Genomic DNA, 19,933 nt, shown 5'->3' on the forward strand with positions numbered 1-19,933 from the left:
AGGCCTTGGTGACTCAGAGTCAACAAAATAAAGAATGAGAGACCCCTCAAGGTATCTCTCCTGACCAGCATCCCCTTGCCATCTAGAGATGCTGGAGAGGAAAAGGAACTAAGAAGAGTGGGAGAGGGGAGCTGAGAGAGAAAATCAACCAATCATGAATCAGCAAGTATTCATGAAGTCCCTATTAGGGGAATAGGGAATACTCTTCTTTAGTTTCATTAGTATATCAAACTTTCATGGGAGGAAATTCACTGCCAACACAAGTTATTCCCATCTCCTGATTTCAGGGAGTTAGTCACCTAGAGCTTTTAGTGTTTAGGTGACTTGACTTATTCAGAGTCACATAGCCAGTTTATGTTAGAGATGAGACTTGAACCCAAATCTTTCTGCTTTTGTTGTTGTTTTGTTCATTTCTTCCAGTCATTTCCAACTTTTTGTGACCCCATTTGGGGTTTTCCTGGCAAAGACATAGAGCAGTTTGCCATTTCCTCCTCCAGTTCATTTTACAAATGAGGAAACTGAGGCAAACAGCATTAAGTGACTTGCCCAAGATCACACAGCTAATAAGAGTCCAAGGAAAGATTTGAACTCAGGAAGATGAGTCTTCCTGACTCCTAATCCAGCACTCTTTGCATTATGGTTCCACCTATATTTGCTACACTGCCTACAAATACAGAAATGAATCCTTCTCTGCCCTCAAGATTCTTATGCTTTATCTGAAAAAAATGATATGTAGATATATGAACACATATATGTGTATATATGTATATATAAGACATATATGGGACTTACAGAATCTCAGAGTTCGAATAGACCTCAGAAACCATCAGAAATCAACCCACACATGAACAAGACTTCCTTTTACAAGCTTCCCTGCAAATGGTCATCTGTCTTCCAGTTTGGGAATGACTGAAATCTGGTCCTATTGCTTTGGATTATACAACTCTCCTAGTCCAATCTGCTAACTTTACAGATCAGTAAACTGAGGCCATGAGAAATTAAGTCATTTTTCCAAAACAGTAAATGACAAAACCAGAATTTAAACTTATATCCTTAGACTCTAAATTCAACAATCTTTCCACTATATCATGCCTCTAGTCTGAGTTCCATGATCTGACCTTGGTCCTGTGGGCTGAACTGCACAGAACCATAAACTAATTGTAAAGGCAGGAAAGGACCTCTGCCTAGACCTCATTTTACACCTCCTCATCTTACAGAGGAGACCTGAGTCCCAGAGAGAAGAAGTGATTTACAAAACATCACACAGTGAATCATGTTTGAGTTATAATCATAACTCTTTGGTCTGGATTCTGAGGTCCAAGATCTGTGGCAGAGGAAAAGGAGGCTTTTATGGGTGTGAGCAAAGAAACTCAGGACTTTTGAGTTGAAAGGGAATTCTTACCTGCAGAGAAATTAACTCTATAAAGTCTCAGAGGTATCTAGGTGATGCAATGGAAAGAGCCCTGGGTTTGAATTCAGAAAGACCTGAATTCAAATCTGTCTCCAAGTCACTTAATCACTATTAGCCTTAGTTTCTTCAATTGAAAAATAGAAATAATAATCATATACTTCCCAAGGGATGCTGCAAAATGTTTTTTTAAAAAATTTTACATTTTTCATTCATTTTGAACTTAAATACAAAAAGACCAAAGAAAATTTATTTATATATATATATACATATATATATATAATCACAACATAAAGGATTAATATAAAAGCATGGATTTCCACTTCAGACTGTTTACTTTCAAAAAAACTACATAATCAATAGAACACATTATGTTTAAGCTGTTCTGCTTTGCCTTCTTCTAAGTTTTCTTTTGTTCTCTAATGTGCATTTTTTATTTTTTATTTTATTTGTTCTTATTTAGCACCATGCTGGTCTCTTGTGCTAAAGTAGGAACCTGATAAAATGTTTATTCCTCCTATCCCTTTATAGCTTAAAAGCACTTTGTATACATCAGTCCCATGAAGTAGATAACAAAAAGGGGAGGCAACATGATATAGTTGAAGTTCAAAATTTCACCTGTCATTGCCCATACAGTCTTGAGCAAAATTGTTTAACTTCTTCAAGACTCAGTTTCCTACACTGTTAAAATGAAGGGATTGGAATAGATAGCTTTTTATAGAGTCCCTATAAACATTGTACCTATTTTACAGATAGAAAAAAGAGTCCTTAGGAAGATTAAGGTCCTTCCTTTACCTTGTCTCCTTCCCCAAAATCTAATCAGTGGTGTAGGTCCCACTTAAGCTCGGTTCATCTAATTCCAAGCTAAATCTTTTTTGCACAATGCCACATTGCCCAAAATTTCTGGCATCCTGAGGACACTGTCTTCCTCATCCTTCCAGCCTTCCAACTAGTGGAAAAGATGCTTACTAATGTGCACTTATTGAATTTATTTTTAGTGAATTTACGCAATCTAGTATTTGGGTCATAATTAAAGTCTTTGTTCAGTCCAAGGGGGTCGTGCAATGATGAGAATACTTGACAAAAAATCAAGAATGTCTGAGTTCTAGTTCCAGGATTAATGATTTAGTTTGATTTAATTTAAAGTGCCTATTATGTACCAGGCAGTGGGGATACAAAGGTAAAATAAAGCTGTCCCTGCCCTCAAGGAGTTTACAATTTAGTCTAATAAACTTTGGTCAAATCATAGGATCACAAATCTGCAGCTGGAAGGAATCTTAGGAGGGGAGCCTGAGTCCTAAAGAAAATAAACAATTTTACTGAAGCCCATACAGGTATTGATCAAGGAGAGATTTGAATTGTCCTCTTCTCACTATATCATGTTGTCTCCCCTTTGTAAAGGGATAAGAGGAACAAGCATTTATTAAGCCCCTACTTTAGCATGAGACCAGTACTGTGATATCTCATTTGATCCCTTGGGATCCCATTTTTCAGCTGAGGAAACTGAGGCAGAGATTAAGTGACATTCTCAGAGTCATACAACTAATCCAACTCCCTGATTTTACATATGAAGAAATTGAGGCCCATTACTGACTCACCTAGGGTCATTTAGCTAGTAAATAGTAGAGCTGGGCTTCAAACCCAGTCCTCAGTGAACTCTTTGTCTTGTCATCCTCATTCTCATTGAGGAATCACAGGAGACAATGTGTGTGAGTGTGTTTTGGGAGTCTTAAACAGCTTGGTGGTATTTTTTGCTTATTATTCAGTCATCTGACTAGAACCCATTTTCAGTACCAGTTTTTTTGTAATCTTAGAAATCAAAGAAGCCTAGTGATGGATAGAGCACTAGTCAAAGAAGTCAAATCTCTGACCTGAAACACAAGTCAACTCCCAAAAGGTAGAACCATTACATTCAAAGAGCAACCCTATACTTATAAAATCAGGGGATGGGTCTAGTTGGCCTCAAATTTCCTTCCATGTTCAGATTTATGATCCTATGGAATTTCCTATAGACCATTGTGTGCACTTGTTTGTTTACCCATTGGAAAAAACAGTAATGGTCCCACCCAGACTGAACAGTTCCAAGCTTCCTTATTAAGAGCCTCCTTTCCAGCTCAATGGTATTTTATTTACATAAAACTGGTTACAGCTTTTTTGGGAACTTTCTTTCTTCAGCAGTAAAATGATGTGGTGATTCTCTTTAAATCTTATGGATGATGAGCCTTTTTGGGTCTCAGATTTCTTATCTGTGAAATGAGAAAACTGAACTAATGGTTACTAAGGGCCTTCTTAGCTCTAATCACCTATGAATGCTGGATGTCCAGGCTTTCAAATTGGCAAGACCATCAATCAATCAAATAATAAATACTTTAAGTGTCTACCATGTGCCATTCACTATGCTAGGTGGTGAAGTCCTTGCTCTCAAGGAGTTTACAGTCTAATGCTTGTCCCCAAAGAACTTAAAATCTAATGCTTGGAGTCTGGAATAACAATGACTGATGACATTAAGTTTGACATTATTGCTAATTGCCCCAAGTGACTTTCAACCTAGATTTAAAAAAAAAAATTTAGATCTAATTTATTTACAGAACAATTGCATAATATCTTCATTGGATTTCAGGACACTTGGGACACCTGTTTATTGTTTATGGGAAAACTTTCAAAGGTCTAAATATCACTGCCAGTTTGAATTGTAGATTCAAAAAAATATCCCCAAGCTAATGCCATTATATTCAATTTTAGTTTTTGTGGTTCATGTTCACCAACTCTTTCTACTTTTATCCCTATTTCATCCTGAGGTTTTCCAGAGCCATAACCTTCACTATGCCTTGCAATCCGTTAGCTTTCACAACCTGAACTTGGCTTCTATCCTTTCCCTTTCCCCATCTCCCTTTCTCTATCACTTTTCTCCTCTTTTTAAAAAATTATTTATTTAAGACAATGGTGTTAAGTGACTTGCCCAAGGTCATACAACTAGGCAATTTTTAAGTGTCTGAATTTGAACTCAGGTCCCCCTGACTCCGGGGCCAGTGCTCTGTCCACTGCACCACTTAGCTGCCCCTGTGCTAAGCTTTGAGGTTACAACCACAAAGTAAAAGCAGTCCTTCCTCTTGAAGAGCTTCTGTTCTAGCAAGGGAGACAGCAGTTTTCCCCCTGTCACATGGGAAGAACCAGCATCATCATTGCCATTATCAAAGTGATCATCATTTATATAGCACCTACTATGTGCCAGCACTGTTCTAAATGCTTTAAAATATTATCTAATTTGATCTTCACCTTGGAAGGTAGATATGAAAAATAATCTTCATTTTTCAATTGAAGAAACTGAGGCAGGTGGAGGTTAAGTGACTTGCCTACATCACATAGCTAGATAGTATCTGAGACTCCATCTCAGGTCTTCCCTACTCTAGGTTTTCACAAGTATGTGAGATAGGTGCTATTATCCCCGTTTTACAGATGAGAAAAATGAGTTGGATGGAAGCTAAGTGACTTTTCCAGGGTCACAGAGCTAATAGGTACCTCAGGCTGGATTTGAATTCAGGCCCAGTGAACCATCTAGCTGCTCTTACATTACTCACCTGAGAAGGTAGTTATCAGGAAGGTCCTATGTAAATTGTAAAGCACTATAAACATGAGAATTCTTCTTTTGACTTCAGTCTGGTACTCTGTTACTTCTTAGTTTACACTCTGACAGCCCCATGATCCTTTGAGCTTGAAGGATGGGGTTAGGGACATTGGAGGTATGACTTTGACAGAAATGAGCTGAAAGGGGCATTAGAGGTATTCCTCCTATCACTTTACAGAATAGCAAAATAAAAACCAAAGAAATTAAATTATTTATCCAGGGTTCCCCACAGATAGTAAGTAGCAGAGTCAGGATTTGGGTTCAGATCTCATGTCTCCACTGGATCACGTTGCCAAGTTATGAAGAGGCAAGGTAAATACGTTCTTCTCTAAACATATTGTGTAATGAACAGAGTAGTGGAAGTGCTGAGTTCAGTTCATTGAGTCTGACTATGTGCGTGGGTAGGTGACCTCTGAAGAAGGCAAGAAGGAGGATGATGTCACAGATGGAAGGATACAGTCATTGACAGAAATTACAGAGAATCAACATAGAGAAAGAGGGCTGAGAGCTGAATTAGGGGTTACCTATATCTAGGAAGCAGGAGCAAGAAGAGGAACTGACAAGGGAGATGAAAGATCTTTACAGCCATCACAATATTTACAAAAATTTTTAAATATCTTTAAGGTTTACAAAGATTATCTTTTTCATGTTTTATTTTTAAAAAAAATTTGTTAAACAGATAGTTAAGTGTTTAGTGGCAAAGTGAATAGAGCACTAGGCCTGGAATCAGGAGAACCTGAGTTCAACTCTGGCTTCAAACACTTACAGCTGTGTGATCCTGGGGAAGTCACTTTACCCAGTGTACCTCAATTCCTCCTTTGTAAAATGAGCTGAAGAAAGAAATGGCAAAACCACTCCAATATGTTTGTCAAGAAAACCTCACAAAAAGCTGGACACAACTAATCAACAAAGCAATATAAATGTTAACTATTATCATTTAATTATATATATTTTAGGTTTTTGCAAGGGAATGGTATTAAATGACTTGCCCAAGGTCACACAGCTAGGCAATTAGAGGTTGAATTTGAACTCAGGTCCTCCTGACTCTAGGGCTGCTCTATTCATTTTGCCACCTAGCTGCCCCCATTTAATTACATTTTAATCCGATTTAGACTGCATTTGATTTTTGTGGGTTGCACACAAATCTCATTTGATCTTTACAATCCTAAGAGAGAGGTGCTATTATTATTCCCATTTTATAGATGAGGAAACTGAGGCAAGGCAGAAGTTAAATGATTTGCCCTGGGTCTGGATTTGAAATCAGGTCTTCCTGACTTTGGATCCAGTGCTTTGTCCATTTTTATTACATGTCATATGAGGATCACTGGAAGGAAACAAGTATATTTACCTTGGAGAAGACCAGCACAATGGTTGTGTTCAAGTAGCTGAAGGGCAGCATTAACCTGGAAGAAGAATTAGCCTTGCTTGGTTTGGCCCTAGGGGAAAGAAACAATGATGGGAAATTACAAAGAGACAAATTTATGCTTGATAAAGGAAACAAAAACTTCCTAGTAATTAAAGCAGTACAGAAGTGGAATTAGCTTGTGGGCTGCCATTCATTGGAGGTCTTCATGCAGAATCTAGATGAACACCTATTGGGTAGATGGGAAAAAGAGTTCTATTTCAGGTACAGGTTTGACATGGCTGCTCAAGCCCCTTCCACTCTGACAATTCCAAAGGTGAGACAAAATAGACTTTAGGTTGCTAAGATTGAAGTGGGTGGTAAGAAAACAGAAGCAATGGATATAGATGGCTCCTGAGAGCCAGTTAGCAATTAATAGAAAGAGAAAAAGTTCTGTGACTGGGAAAGGACAACATGATCAAGAGAAAATATTTTTCAATACTGGGGAACCTGAGCATGTTTGAAAGGCAGATGGACAAATTTCAGTGGAGAAAGAGGGGCTGAAGAGCTGGAGAGAGGAGCCTTGTGGATACAGAGCAATGCTGTATAGAGAGAGTAATGCTGTGGATTCAGATTTCTCAAGAGACAGGACAGGGCTGGATGAATGGGTTCTATCTAGTACTGCTCAAAACCATTTTTTTCTTTAATAATTTTTATTGATACCTTTTATTCTTATATCATCTTCTTTTTCTGAGCCAAAAAGAATATCCCTTAAATGAAGACTCTGGAGTCAGAGGACCTGAATTTGAATCCCACCTCTTCTGTTTCCTAGTTGTGGGATTGTAGTCTTTTAGCATCCATGGGCCTCAGTTTCCTTGACTTTTGACCCTATGGCATTATATCTATTACCTTGTAGTTTTTATACCACAAAATTATAAAATAAGTCCCACAACTAAGAAATGGGAGAAATGTACAAGTTATATGTGTAGTATTATATAATATCAACATATTTTATCTTTTAATATCATAATAATTCAGACTTTTTCTCTGGAACAAAGGGAGAGTCAAAACATTTAAGCACATTTTCCAGATTGCAAAGGTGCCATGCCCCTAACCCCTAAGATGTGGAAAGGAAAACTGTATATAGTTGACATGTACCAATCTGCATTCATGCTGTCTTCTCCATTAGAATGGAAGTTTCTTGAGGTCAGGGACTCTAACTTTTTTTTTCTATCCCTTACTGCTTGGCATCATGCCTTATACATTGCCTAACAAATGTTAAATACTAAATGTTAATAAATGCTTAACAAACAACAAACTGGAATAGGAATTATGTTGAAGCAGAAAGGGGAACAGACAGGAGAGCTTAGGTCAGAAGGAGTCATTTTCTTAAAGACCAAGAAAGAAGATTATCTTTTATGAATCTGTATGAGATAATCTTTCTTGGTCTTTTTGTTTTGTTTGTTTGTAGGGGAATGGGGGTAGAGAGCAGGTTCTGTTCCTGGGGGGGGCACTCAAGGAAGGATCTGGAAGAGCTGTTGGCTGGTAGGAAGCAGAGAAGACTAGGAATTGTTGAGCAGCTAATGTCTTCTAGCTTGAGGGGAACATTAGAGAAGGCAGCAAAAGGGCTCTGGGCTTAAGGTTAGTACCACTAGACTCTATTCTTGCCTCTGCCAATACTTTGCTCTATAACCTCTGAACTTCTGTCTTGATTGCTTCAATTTCCTCCTTCTTCCCTAGTCTAGGCTAAATGATATTATTGGATGGTTGTTTTTTGTTGTTGTTGAGACTCCCATTTGGAATTTTCTTGACAAAGATATTGAGTAGTTTGCTATTTCCTTCTCCAGCTCATGTTATATAAAGAAACTGTTCAAAAGAAACTGAGGCAAAATAGGTAACCTGACTTCCCCAGAGTCTTTCAGAGAATAAGTGTCTTTGAACTCATGAATATGAGTCTTCCTGACTCCAGGTTCCTGCACCGTCTTTACTGCCCTGGTTGAATTGCTAACTGGTCTTATATTATCAAGGATCATGGATTCTGGAACTTTAGAGGCCTCTAGTCTGCTCTCCTTCCCAACTTTCTCTTACAGATGAGGAAACTAAGGAAGTAAGGAAATGAGCAATTATTAAATACCTACTATGTTCTACTGTACTTAACATTATTATCTCATTTGATCCTTTCAACCACCCTAGGAAGTATTGCTTTTTTACTATTTTACAGTTAAGTAAACTGAGGTAAGTAGAGATTAAGTGATTTGACTAGGGCCACACAGTTAGTATAAGTGTCTTAGGTAAAATTTTAACTTAGATCTTCCTCACTCCAGATAAAACTGAGACTGCTAGCTGTCCCTAAGAGTGCTAATGAGTTTAATTGACTTGTCCAGAATTGTACAAGGTGGGTTGAGATGGAGGGGGATGTAATAATAATAATAATAATAATAACAATAATAATAATAATAACAGCTGTTATTATTAGATTTAGTATTTATAAGTACTTTATTATGGTCTCGGACACTGAGCTAAAACTCACTGTACAAATATCTTATTTGATCCTCTCAACAATCCTGGAAAGACTATCCCCATATTAGTAGGGATAAACTGATGCATGTTGAGATTGAATTCAGGTCCATCCATTGAACCATCTAGCTGCCTAGCTGATTTAAACTCAGTCACTTTGATTTTAGAACCACTGCTCTTTCCACTATACCTCATGACTTCTGTGACATTCTATAGTGCCATTCAATTTTTTTTTAGCATTTTTGCAAGGCAAATGGGGTTAAGTGGCTTGCCCAAGGCCACACAGCTAGGTAATTATTAAGTGTCTGAGGCCGGATTTGAACTCAGGTACTGCTGACTCCAGGGCCGGTGCTCTATCCACTGCGCCACCTAGCCGCCCCTACCATTCAATTTTATAAGCATTTATTAAGTGCCTACTATGGATAGGCACTGTGTGATGGATGATGAGGATACAAAGACAAGGAAGAAACAGTGCCTGTCTTTAAGGACATTACATTTTATGGTTGGGGATTGGAGGTGGAGTTGATATGTACATAGACAAGTGAATGAAATATATCTATAAAGTAAATATAAGATCATTTGAGGGCAGGGAGAGAGAATATTAACAGGGGGTCAGGGTGGTCATCAGAAAAGACCAGCAGGAGGCACTCTTAGAAAACCTGTCTAGTCCTAGTCTAAAATGCCTGCTTTCTTAGTCTCCATTTTCTCTCCCCTCCTCATCCCATATTGAGTAGTAGATGAACACGAACAGGTTCCTTCTTAGATTTGACTGACTTGGTCATTGATATAGATTTCTGGGAAATCCTCTGTGGAGAACATCCTAAATTGCAAAGGCTTTGCCTTTAGTCTTTGTCTTGGACCAGTGATAGACTAAATGGCTGTCACCTGAGCATCAATTTAGCTAAATTCAAATAGCCTCATCAACCAAGAGGGTTGATCAATGGGGAGATTAACTTGGGCTTTATTTATTTTTTTAACTGAGGCAACTTCTAGAAACTATCAACAAAATCAGCAAAGGACAGCAATCTGCCCTGAAGTCATAATGAAATTATGAAGCAATAAGATACAAAATACCCTCTGGAAGAACTGAAGATCTAAACTAGCATAGTTTTAAATACCTTTTGGGAAAAGGCATTATCCAGGTAGAACTGAGAATGATGAATGCAGTAAGCAATCATTACTTCAGAAGAATTAATGGTGAGGCCACAACTGGTATTAACAGGAATCAACTTGTGGAGAATTCAAATACTAATTTGTTACTTATTACCAGTATGGCCTTCGGTACTGACCATGACCCCAAATTATGGTCCATTCTGTACCTTAGCCTACCACCTCAAAACCTCAAGGGGCAAAGGACTTGCTTCACCCTGTCTTCTGGTCATGATTTCTCATTACATTCATCATTCATTAAACCTCTGTGGGTCTCAGTTTCCTCATCTGTCCCTTTCAGCTCTAAATTCCTGATCCTAAAATCCTTGACCAGTTGTCATCCAAGTACTTCTCGAAAACCTCCTTTGATGGGGAATTTACTACCTCTTGAGCCAACCCATTCCATTTTTAGATAACTAATTGTTAGGAAGTTTTTCTTCCTGTTCAGTTAAAATCTGCCTCCTCAGCAAAACTTCTATCTTTTGTTCCTGGTTCTGTCTCCTTAATGTCTCTTCTACATGACAGCCCTTCATACACTCTAAGACATCTATCACATCCTATTCCCTGGAGCCCCCCATATTAGTATGGTGCTGTGGAAAAGTGGCTGGATTTAGAGTCAGATGAATCCTCATTGTACTACTTTTTACCTGTGTGACCTCACATAAGTTACTTAACCTTTCTCAAGTTTCTCATCTGTGAAATGGATTAGGAGAGGGATTTGGACTAGACCTCAAAGGCCCTTCCAGATTTCTTTTCCCCAGACTAAAGAACCTCAGTTCCTTCCCCCAAATCCTTCTGAGGCATTACTCCATAGCGCATCACCATCCTTCTGGATGTTCTCTGGCTTGTCTACACATGCCCTTCCTAACAGGTGATGCCCAGGACAGAAAAAAGTATTCCAAGTCTGGTCTGACCCAATTTTCTTATTACCCTGGGGCAGTGATGCTTCCTCTTCCTTTCTGACCTCACTTGGCCAGGCCATACTCTTAGGAGAACTCTTTCAGACTACTAGAAAAAGAAGCAAAAGACTTAAAGGACTTGTAAATTCTCCCAGAGAATTTCTTGTCCATCTGGAAATGTGCCAACTGCTAAGGAAAGAGTGGCTTATTAGAATGAAGAGATCATCAATGCTAGACTGGAGTCATAGGATGGAGAATATTATAGATAGATGTGCTTAGTATGCATTGTGATCATAGTAGGGCTTCTTTGATGAACTTTCTATTGTCTCTGTAGTCTTAAAGAACCACACATACATAAACACACAAATGAACAAAAAATAAGGTTCTAGGAAGTTATTCTTTCTTTTGTAAACAAATGTTTTATTCATTCTCTTTTCCTTTTTCATACCATTGTCACTTCCTAATGACTTCCTCACCTCCCATCATTCTCATGAGAAATAAGAATAGCCAGGCAAAACAATTCACCACCCTGGACATGTCCTAAATGTACAGACTATTTTGTTTGTTTGTTTGTTTGTTTTTTAGGTTTTTGCAAGGCAAATGGGGTTAAGTGGCTTGCCCAAGGCCACACATCTAGGTAATTATTAAGTGTCTGAGACCAGATTTGAACCCAGGTACTCCCGACTCCAAGGCTGGTGCTTTATCCACTATGACACCTAGCCGCCCCTATGGACTATTTTATACTGTAAACTGCCACCTCAGTGCCAAGAGGCAAGGGGTCTACTTCACCATGTCTTCTGAAATCATGATTTGCACCAGAGCCCTGAAATTCTCCAGTGTTTTCTCCCTAATTTCCTTTGGATCATCTTGCAAATTATTCTCCTGATTATCCTTTCTGCATTTTGCATCTGTTCATACAAGTCTTCCAGGGTATTATTTTGAAGGAATGTTTTAGATTGGATTAACCAAAGTGAAGAAGGCACTTTGGAAGGGTAGTTGAGGAGTAAAGAGGCAAAAGGAGGGGAGAAGATAAAGAAGGGGAAAGGACAGATTAAAGATCCTGAGACTATTTTACTCAAAAGAAGAATTACATTTTACGAGTCACTGAGTCTCTAGAATTCCCTCAACTCCCAGTTGGCAGCTAGGTGGTACAGTGGATAGAAAACAGGTTTGGAATTAATTATGAATTCATCTTCATGACTTCAAATCTGGCACCAGACAATTAAAAACTGTCTAACTTTGGGCAAATCACTTGACCCTATCTACCTCAGTTTCCTCATCTGTAAAAAAAATGATCTGAAGAAAGAAATGGCAAATGACAGTAGAATCTAGTATATAATCTAGTATCTAGCTAAGAAAACTCTCCAAATTGGATGACAGTCAATACAACTAAAACTATTCAACAAAAACAACAGCTCTCATCTCTTCGATGTTATAATGATTTGGTAAGATTTTAAGGCTTGTTAAGCATTTTATAAATATTATCTTATAACCTTCTGGGCTTCAGTTTTTTCCTCTATAGAATAAGGTTGAATAATGTGGTTTCCATCTCTAAATCATCTGTTCCTCATAGCACCCCAGTAGCAGTATTAAAATCCTTGTTTTATAGATAAGGAAACTGAGTCTCGGAGATCATGAAGCTACTAAGTATCTAAGACAGAAGTTGAGTCCAGCTTTTCCTGACTCCAAGTCTGATAATCTTCCCCATATCTCCTCTTAAGTTATGTTTGTTGTCTTAATATACATTCATATGAAAGGTGGCCCAGGACATTGTTCTGTATAGCACCACTAACTTGAATCTGGGGAAATCTATAAAACTGGCAATTTATCTTTGGCACCCTCCTACCTCTCTGTTTTCCCCTCCTGGATTTATCATCCTGGCATGGACCTCCAAAATTTGGTGTGCCAGAGCTGAAAAATCTGCCTGCTTCTGACCTAGTCTGGCTCTTGGCAAACATTTCACTCCTTGTAAGCCAAGGATAAAGACAATCCCAGACAGATCCAAAAAAGAGAACTGGAGACTGTCCAACCCAGTCAGGATGTGGCAGTCTCTGAGGGCTCCCCATGTCTCAGGCCTGGGTTTAGAACATAATCTAACAGACTTGGACCAGTTAGTCACCTCCCCCATGGCCTTTGTTTATATCTTGTGATTCCTGGTGCCAAATATACTTTGTGGGATGGAGACTGATGGTGGAGAGATTAATTTTAGAATTCAATGGACTGAGTAGGGAAGATTGATGCCATAGAATAGAATACCAAACACCTGGCCAAGGTGATGCTAGAGGAAAGAATGGAACAGAAAGACTCATTTTCCTGAGTTCAAATCGGACCTTAGACATTTATTAGCTGAATGACCCCTATTTGCCTCAGTTTCCTCATCTCTAAAATGATCTGGAGAAAGAAATGGCAAACCACACCAGTATCTTTGCCAAGAAAACCCCAAATAGGGGTCATGAAGAGTCCGATATGACTGAAAAATGACTGAACAACAATGCAAAGTACCTGCCAGGCATCATGCTCTATAACTAAGCACTTTACAAATGTTTGCTCTCATTTGATCCTCACAATAACTCTGAGAAGTAGGTGCATTATTATTCTATTTTACAGTTGAGGAAGCTGAAGTGACTTGCTCAGAGTCACATAACTATTCAGTATCTGAGACTGGTTTTAAATTTGGGTTTTCCTGATTCCAGTTTTGAACCCTGGACTGGAAGTGAGGAAGCCTGGGTTTTATCCCAGTCCTGCTATTAAACTCAATGAATGACTTTAAACACATCATTTCCCTTTGGGGGAGGGAGATCAGGGTTAACCACTATCAGAGGAGGGATTTGGACTATATGATGGCTCTAACCTTCTAAGACTTGAAGGTTAGAAGAGAATGAGGGTTTCCAGAAGATTGGTCTTAGGTGTACCCTGAAAATCCTACCACTGACTGACAAGTCACTTATCCTCACTTAGTTTTTTTTAAATATATAATATGAGCTTTGAATTGGAAGTCAGGAAAACCTGGGTTCAAATCCCTTCTTTGATACTTACTAGGTAATATCCCTTAACCTATTTGAGTCTCTTTACCTAATCACTCATTTCCATCATCAACAAGGGAGGGTTGGATTAGATGGCTTTGAATTTCCTTCTAGATTCAGATTTATGATATGTGAAAATAATATATATGCCCCACAGAGAAATTGAGGGGAGGTATAATTCACAGAGTGATTTAAATGCCCATTCCATCTCCACCTTGAACATTTAAATAGCAATCAATTTTTTAAAAATTTGATTTACATACAACTTCTTCCCACATACATTATTATTAACCCAGGTATGTAATTTCACGGGCATAATGGACTCCTGGTGAGGAAACTCCCTCTACCAATTCAGAGAAGCATTTGCTTTGCTACTTAAGGGAGAGGAGACTGGGGGCAAGTTAAGTGTCTTACTGGCTCAGGGCAAAGAGTAGGTTAGAAGTGGGACTTGAACCCTTTTCTTCTTGGCTCCTGCTAGCCCCTAGACTTCTGTTCATATCTCTACAATATATCAATTACCTAAAGAGGATAGTTTCTAACATTGGCTATTGCTTTGCACACACCCCACTTTCTTTGCCCACACCCCTAGCCCTACTCCAGTTGGTAAAAGGGCAAAGATGTCTCAAGAGAAGAATTGGATCTCCATATGAGCTGATGTCAGTGTGGGCCAGTTCCCTCTTCTGACTAAACAGACAAAATCTGGAGGGAAGATAAGACTGTGGATAGCTTCTTCTCCCAGAGATGAGATCATTTGTCCTCCCTGGTCCATGTTGCTTTCAAGCGAGGGCAGCTCTCTTTAGCCTCTTGACTACTAATATATGCTTGAGTGCTCAGGAGTCCAAGGTTGGGTTTCCTTGAGAATAGTGAATCCTAGAGATGATGACTTCTTCCTGGGAGAAGAGCTGAGTTTACTTGTGGTGGTCTAGCCTGTCTCTGGGGTAGGAGACCTGGGCCTCCTGAGAAATCAGTCACAAGCCGCCTCCTAGGCTCCAGTCTTCCTTCTCTTTCCTTCCCTTGCTCCCTGCCCTTCCATGCCTCTCCCCTTACTTTACCCCTTCATCTTCTCCCTTCCTGGGTCCTTCCATGAGTGGCCTAGTGAAGAGGGCCCTGGAGAGGAAGATCTATGTTAAAATCCTCCCTCTGATATTTATTTCTTGTGCCATGCTTGGCCAAGTCACTGAGCTTCCTTATTTGTAACATGAGAGGTGGCTTATTATGGTTCCTTTTTAGTTTAAATCTATGATCCTGACCTCCCATTCTCAGATATCTCCCTCTTCTCTTACTTTTGTAGCCCCTTCCCTTCCCAGGCCTCTTCTGTCCTCCTCTCCTCTCCTTTTCCTTTCCCCCTCCCTCTTCTGACCTCTGTTTCCCTTCCCTGTCTTTCCCCCCTCTCTCCTCCCCAGATTGCATCTTTTTTCCCTTCCCTCACCCTCTCTCCTTTCTGCCCCACTTCCCCTCCATTTCGCTTCTCTTGCTCCCTCTCTTTCTCTATCCCCTTCCCCCACCAGTTTCTGCCTCCCGGGACCTCTCCCCCGTCCTCTGGCCTCTTCCTTCCATGCCCTCCTCCCCCACCCATCTTTCTCTGGATGTTGTCCAAATGGGCCTCTCCTTTCCCTCCCTCATTAATCCTGATGGCCCCTGGCGCCAGACGAGAAACATAAAGGGTTAAAATGGAAACCCAAACTGTCCCAAGGGAGGGGGTGGGCTGGGTCTGCCTCACAATCTGCCTGGCTCTCCCCAGCTCTGCCTGTTGTCATGGAAACACCAGCTAAAAATAAAATGGTCTCCAAATGCAGAGCCCCGTGCGTAGAGTCAAAACAGACTAATTAAAGCAACCGAGGCTAAAACGTAAAGATAATTACAAACTCACTCCTGGAGCCAGCCAGACATGCATGTGTATGTGTGGGGTGTGTGTGTGTGTGTGTGTGTGGTTTTATGTTGTGTGTTTATGTGTGTGGTGTGTATGTGTATTTGTATGTGTGTACATGTGTGAATATGTGTGTGTGATATGTGTGTATGTGTGTTTAAGTAACTGAAAAGTAGGGGATCCCTGTCCTTGGTCCCTGTTCCTAAAATCCCTCACCTCAAAGAAACCAGAGCTCCCCTTTTCCCCATCTGTCTAAGATCCCCAGATCTCCAGGTTCTATCCGCCAACACACCCCACTCCAAACCCATAGCATTGGAGTCACCTCAAGATCAGTCAAATCCCAGTTCTAACATTTTCAAGCTAGTTTCTTAATGTCTTCTTGTCCTCCTTTCTAGATAAAATAATAATTATTATTGTTATTAATCAACAATTGATAATAATTGATCTTTGATATTCCTTTTCCTAAGAAACCCAGGATCCCCTTTCCTGATATCGCCCTCTTCCTGTACATATCTCAAGGATCTAGTTCCCTACTTGCCATGAGATCTAGGCCCTTGGGAAACTAGTTCTCCTGTTCTCTTGAGAGTCCTGTTTCCCTTGGAATCCCTATCCCATTGATGGGTTGTAAACACTGGGTTCTCCCCCACCCCACCTTCCTTCCTCATTGTGCCTTTCAAGAATGTATTCCAGCTTCCTTCTTCAAGGTCTTGTGGCAGACTGTCCCTTGGGCAATTAACAAAAAAAAAAAAAAAAAAGCCCCAACATGGGCTGTTTGGGTTTTGGTTATTTATTTATTTTCAGGCAGATGCTCTCATTTCTCTGCCAAGGCTGCTACTGGTCTTGCTGATGGTTCCACCCTTCCCTCTAGGGACCAAGGATGTGAGCTGCATGGCAGAGACCATGTTCCTTTCCATACCAAAGACTCATTTTTGAGTCTTTTTTTTGAAAAAGCGCTTTCCTCTCCATAAACCTTGGAAACTGTGCAGTATTATAAAGTCCAATTTGACATATGAGAAAACAGGGTCAGAGGGGTCAGTCAACAAGCATTTATTAAGCCAGGAGCTCTGCTAAGCATAGAGATTACAAAGAGAGGCAAAAACACAGAAACAGTCTATGGCCTAACAGAATTTACATAGTAATGAGAGAGACTTCATGTAGGTACTCTACACAATGTAAAAGGAAAATATACCAGAAGGTGCCTAGGGGACCCAGAGGGCCTTTCTTAGAAGGCAGCATTGCAGGTGAATCTTGAAAGAAGTCATGAATGTCAAGAAGTGGGGGTGAAGAATGAGGGCATTTCAGGGATGGCAAACAACCAGGGCAAGGAGGGGAGGCAAGATAGCTCAGAATTGGTAGACAGAGTATCTCGTTGCAAGATTCGTAGCAATGAAGGAGTATTATGTGAGAAAACTGAAAAGTTGTGAAGGAGTCAGTTGGTGAAAAGCTTTAAATGGCAAATACAGAACTTTCTATCTGATACTGGAGGAGATATGGAGCTATGGAAAAGTCCTATGTTTTAGGAGGATTACTTGGTGGAAGGATGTGTGAAAAACGGATTAGAGTGGGAAAAGATTAGAGGTAGAGAGACTAGTTAGAAGACCATTGCTTCCTAACACATAAGAGGTGATGGCTGTGTGAGTGAAGTAAAGAGGACACATAGGAAAGATATTGTGAAGGTGGAAATGACAATGATTGGCAACTGCTTGTTTATGTGGGATGAAGGAAAAGTGAGGAGTTGGAAATTACATTCAAATCAAAAACCTGGCTAACTAGGAAGTTAGTGATCCCCTCAACAGTAATAAGGAAGTTTGAAGGGAGGAGAAATGCAATATTCGATTCTGTTCTGGACAGATTGAGACATTGAAGAGTATCAAGTTATAAATAACTCAGAAGTGCAGATCTGGAAATGAATGTCACCACAGATCTGGGAGTCATGCTATACACACACACATATATGTGTATATCTCAGGTAAATATAACTATAGATGTGATAACTGAATTTATGGGGACTTGAAATCACCAAGTGAGAGAACAGGAAGGATAAGAGGGTCCAGGAATGAATTTTGAGAAACATTCACAGGTAGAATTGTGATAAGAATACAAATCCAGCAAAGGAGACTGAAAAAGAGTGATTTCACAAGGAGGAGAACCAAGAAAGCAATTTCCCAAAAGCCCAAAGTCAAGAAAATATCTAATAGGAGAAAAATGATGTCAAATAGTATGGGATAGTTCCTGGCCTGGAGTCAAAGAATTGGTTCAAACTTGGCTTCAGATACTGACCAGCTGGGTGATCCTAGGCAAGTCACTTAACCCTGTTTGTTCCAGTTTTCTAATCTGTCAAATGAGGTCAAGAAGGAATGGCAAACCATTACAGGATCTTTGCCAAGAAAATCACAAAGAATGGGACACAACTGAATAACAACAACTAATTCCAGACCCCAATTAATTTCTTAAAATTTTTTTTCAATTTAAGGCAAATGGGGTTAAGTGATTTGCCCAAGGTCACACAGCTAGGTAATTAAGTGTCTGGGTCTGGCTTTGAACTCAGGTCCTCCAGACTCCAAGACCAGTGCTCTAACCACTGAGCTGCCCCCCTAGCCCCAAATTAATTTGTGATCATTAGAGCTTATGATTATCTAGTGCTTTACAAACATTATCTTGATGAATAATCTCAGGTCTTTGGATTCCCAGGTCAAACCTCTCTCCACTACATCACACATTTTTTCATGATAATAAGTAATCGACACATTATCAGGACTTGAAACCAAGTGTGAGGTGAGAGGGAGAAATTTGCTATATGCAGATCCTATGTGAAACAACTGAACAACAAATCAAATATTGCAAAATTATTAAAGAACTGGGACTGAGGTTGCGACATTCAGCCATTAAATGTCAGAATCAAGATTTGAACCAAAGTCTTTTGATTTCAAGATCAGTGTTTTTTTTTTGGTCTATCTCCTTATAAGGAAGCAGGGAAGAAAATGATGTCAGGTCTGGGGTCTTGAGAACATGGCAGTAATTGGGGATTTTTATTCTTTTGTCTTACAGGACCATCAAGGTGGAGGTGTATGACTGGGATCGGGATGGCAGGTAAGTAGAATCCCTGAACTCCAGAAAGAAGAGCAGCAAGAAAAACTGGAAAGTATGACTTATCACCCTGAGTGGGAGTCAAGAGGAGATGAGAGGGTCAGGTTTCCTGGTTAGTGTATTGACTCTATGTCACAGTTATTCATTCATATCTGCTCATGAGCATAGCAGGCTAGACCACTCAGGAATATGATGTTGGAGTCATTAAAAGAAAGACCCCCTCATTTCCATGAATCTACCAGCATCTTTGACTGTAGTGCTTGAAATTTCCTAATTTTTTTCATGGGGGGGAACCTTATTAAATGCACACATTTTACAAGGAAAATTAGTACCTTAAGTCATTGTCTCCTACCAAGCATGGTAATGGGGCACAACTAGATAGAGTGGATAGAGTGCTGGGCCTGGAGTCAGAAAGATCTGAATTCAAATCCAGTCTCAAACACTTACTAGCTTGTGTGATCCCTAGTAAGTCACTTAATTGTTGTTTGCCTTAATCCACTGGAAAAAGAAAATGGCAAACCACTTCAGTATTTTTTGCCAAGAAAATTTGCTATGATCTGCAGAGTCTCAAAGGGTTGGACATGACTAAACAATAATAAAGCTTGGCAATGAGGTTTTTACTGAGAGAACTGGGGTGTCTCTTAGATTTCAGAGCTGGAAGGGACCTTTTTCAAAGGGAGAACACTAACCATTCTGGACCTCAGTTTCATTTTCAGTAAAAATGAAGAGACTGGACTAGATGACCTCTAAGATCCCTTAGATAAATGTATTATCTTATGAACCTCTCATTAAATGTGGAACACTGAAAAAAGCCCCAGTTCTGGAGCCAGATGACCTGATTCATATAGTCTCTCTTCTCTGATGCTTCCTCTTGTCCTTGTGCAACCTTGGACAAGTCACTTCAGAACCCTGTGCCTCAGTTTCTCATCTGTAAAATGAGAACCCTTCCAATTCCAGATCCTTGATCTTAAGTCTCTGGATTAATTCCTCAGATTAGCCAATGTTATCTAGCAGAG

General features: G+C 39.7%; 1 protein-coding gene across 2 annotated transcripts in view; it reads left to right on the forward strand.

Annotated features, from left to right (window-relative positions):
- Positions 1-19,933, forward strand: part of CPNE5 (copine 5) — a 197,431-nt gene that overhangs the window by 123,071 nt on the left and 54,427 nt on the right. For both annotated transcript variants that reach the window (XM_074236397.1, XM_074236396.1), the window contains exon 10: positions 18,879-18,920. In XM_074236397.1, coding sequence (XP_074092498.1) covers positions 18,879-18,920 — 42 coding nt within the window. The remainder of the gene's footprint in view (positions 1-18,878; positions 18,921-19,933) is intronic.

This window comes from Macrotis lagotis, chromosome 5, assembly GCF_037893015.1.
Source record: "Macrotis lagotis isolate mMagLag1 chromosome 5, bilby.v1.9.chrom.fasta, whole genome shotgun sequence".
Classification (NCBI taxonomy): domain Eukaryota; kingdom Metazoa; phylum Chordata; class Mammalia; order Peramelemorphia; family Peramelidae; genus Macrotis; species Macrotis lagotis.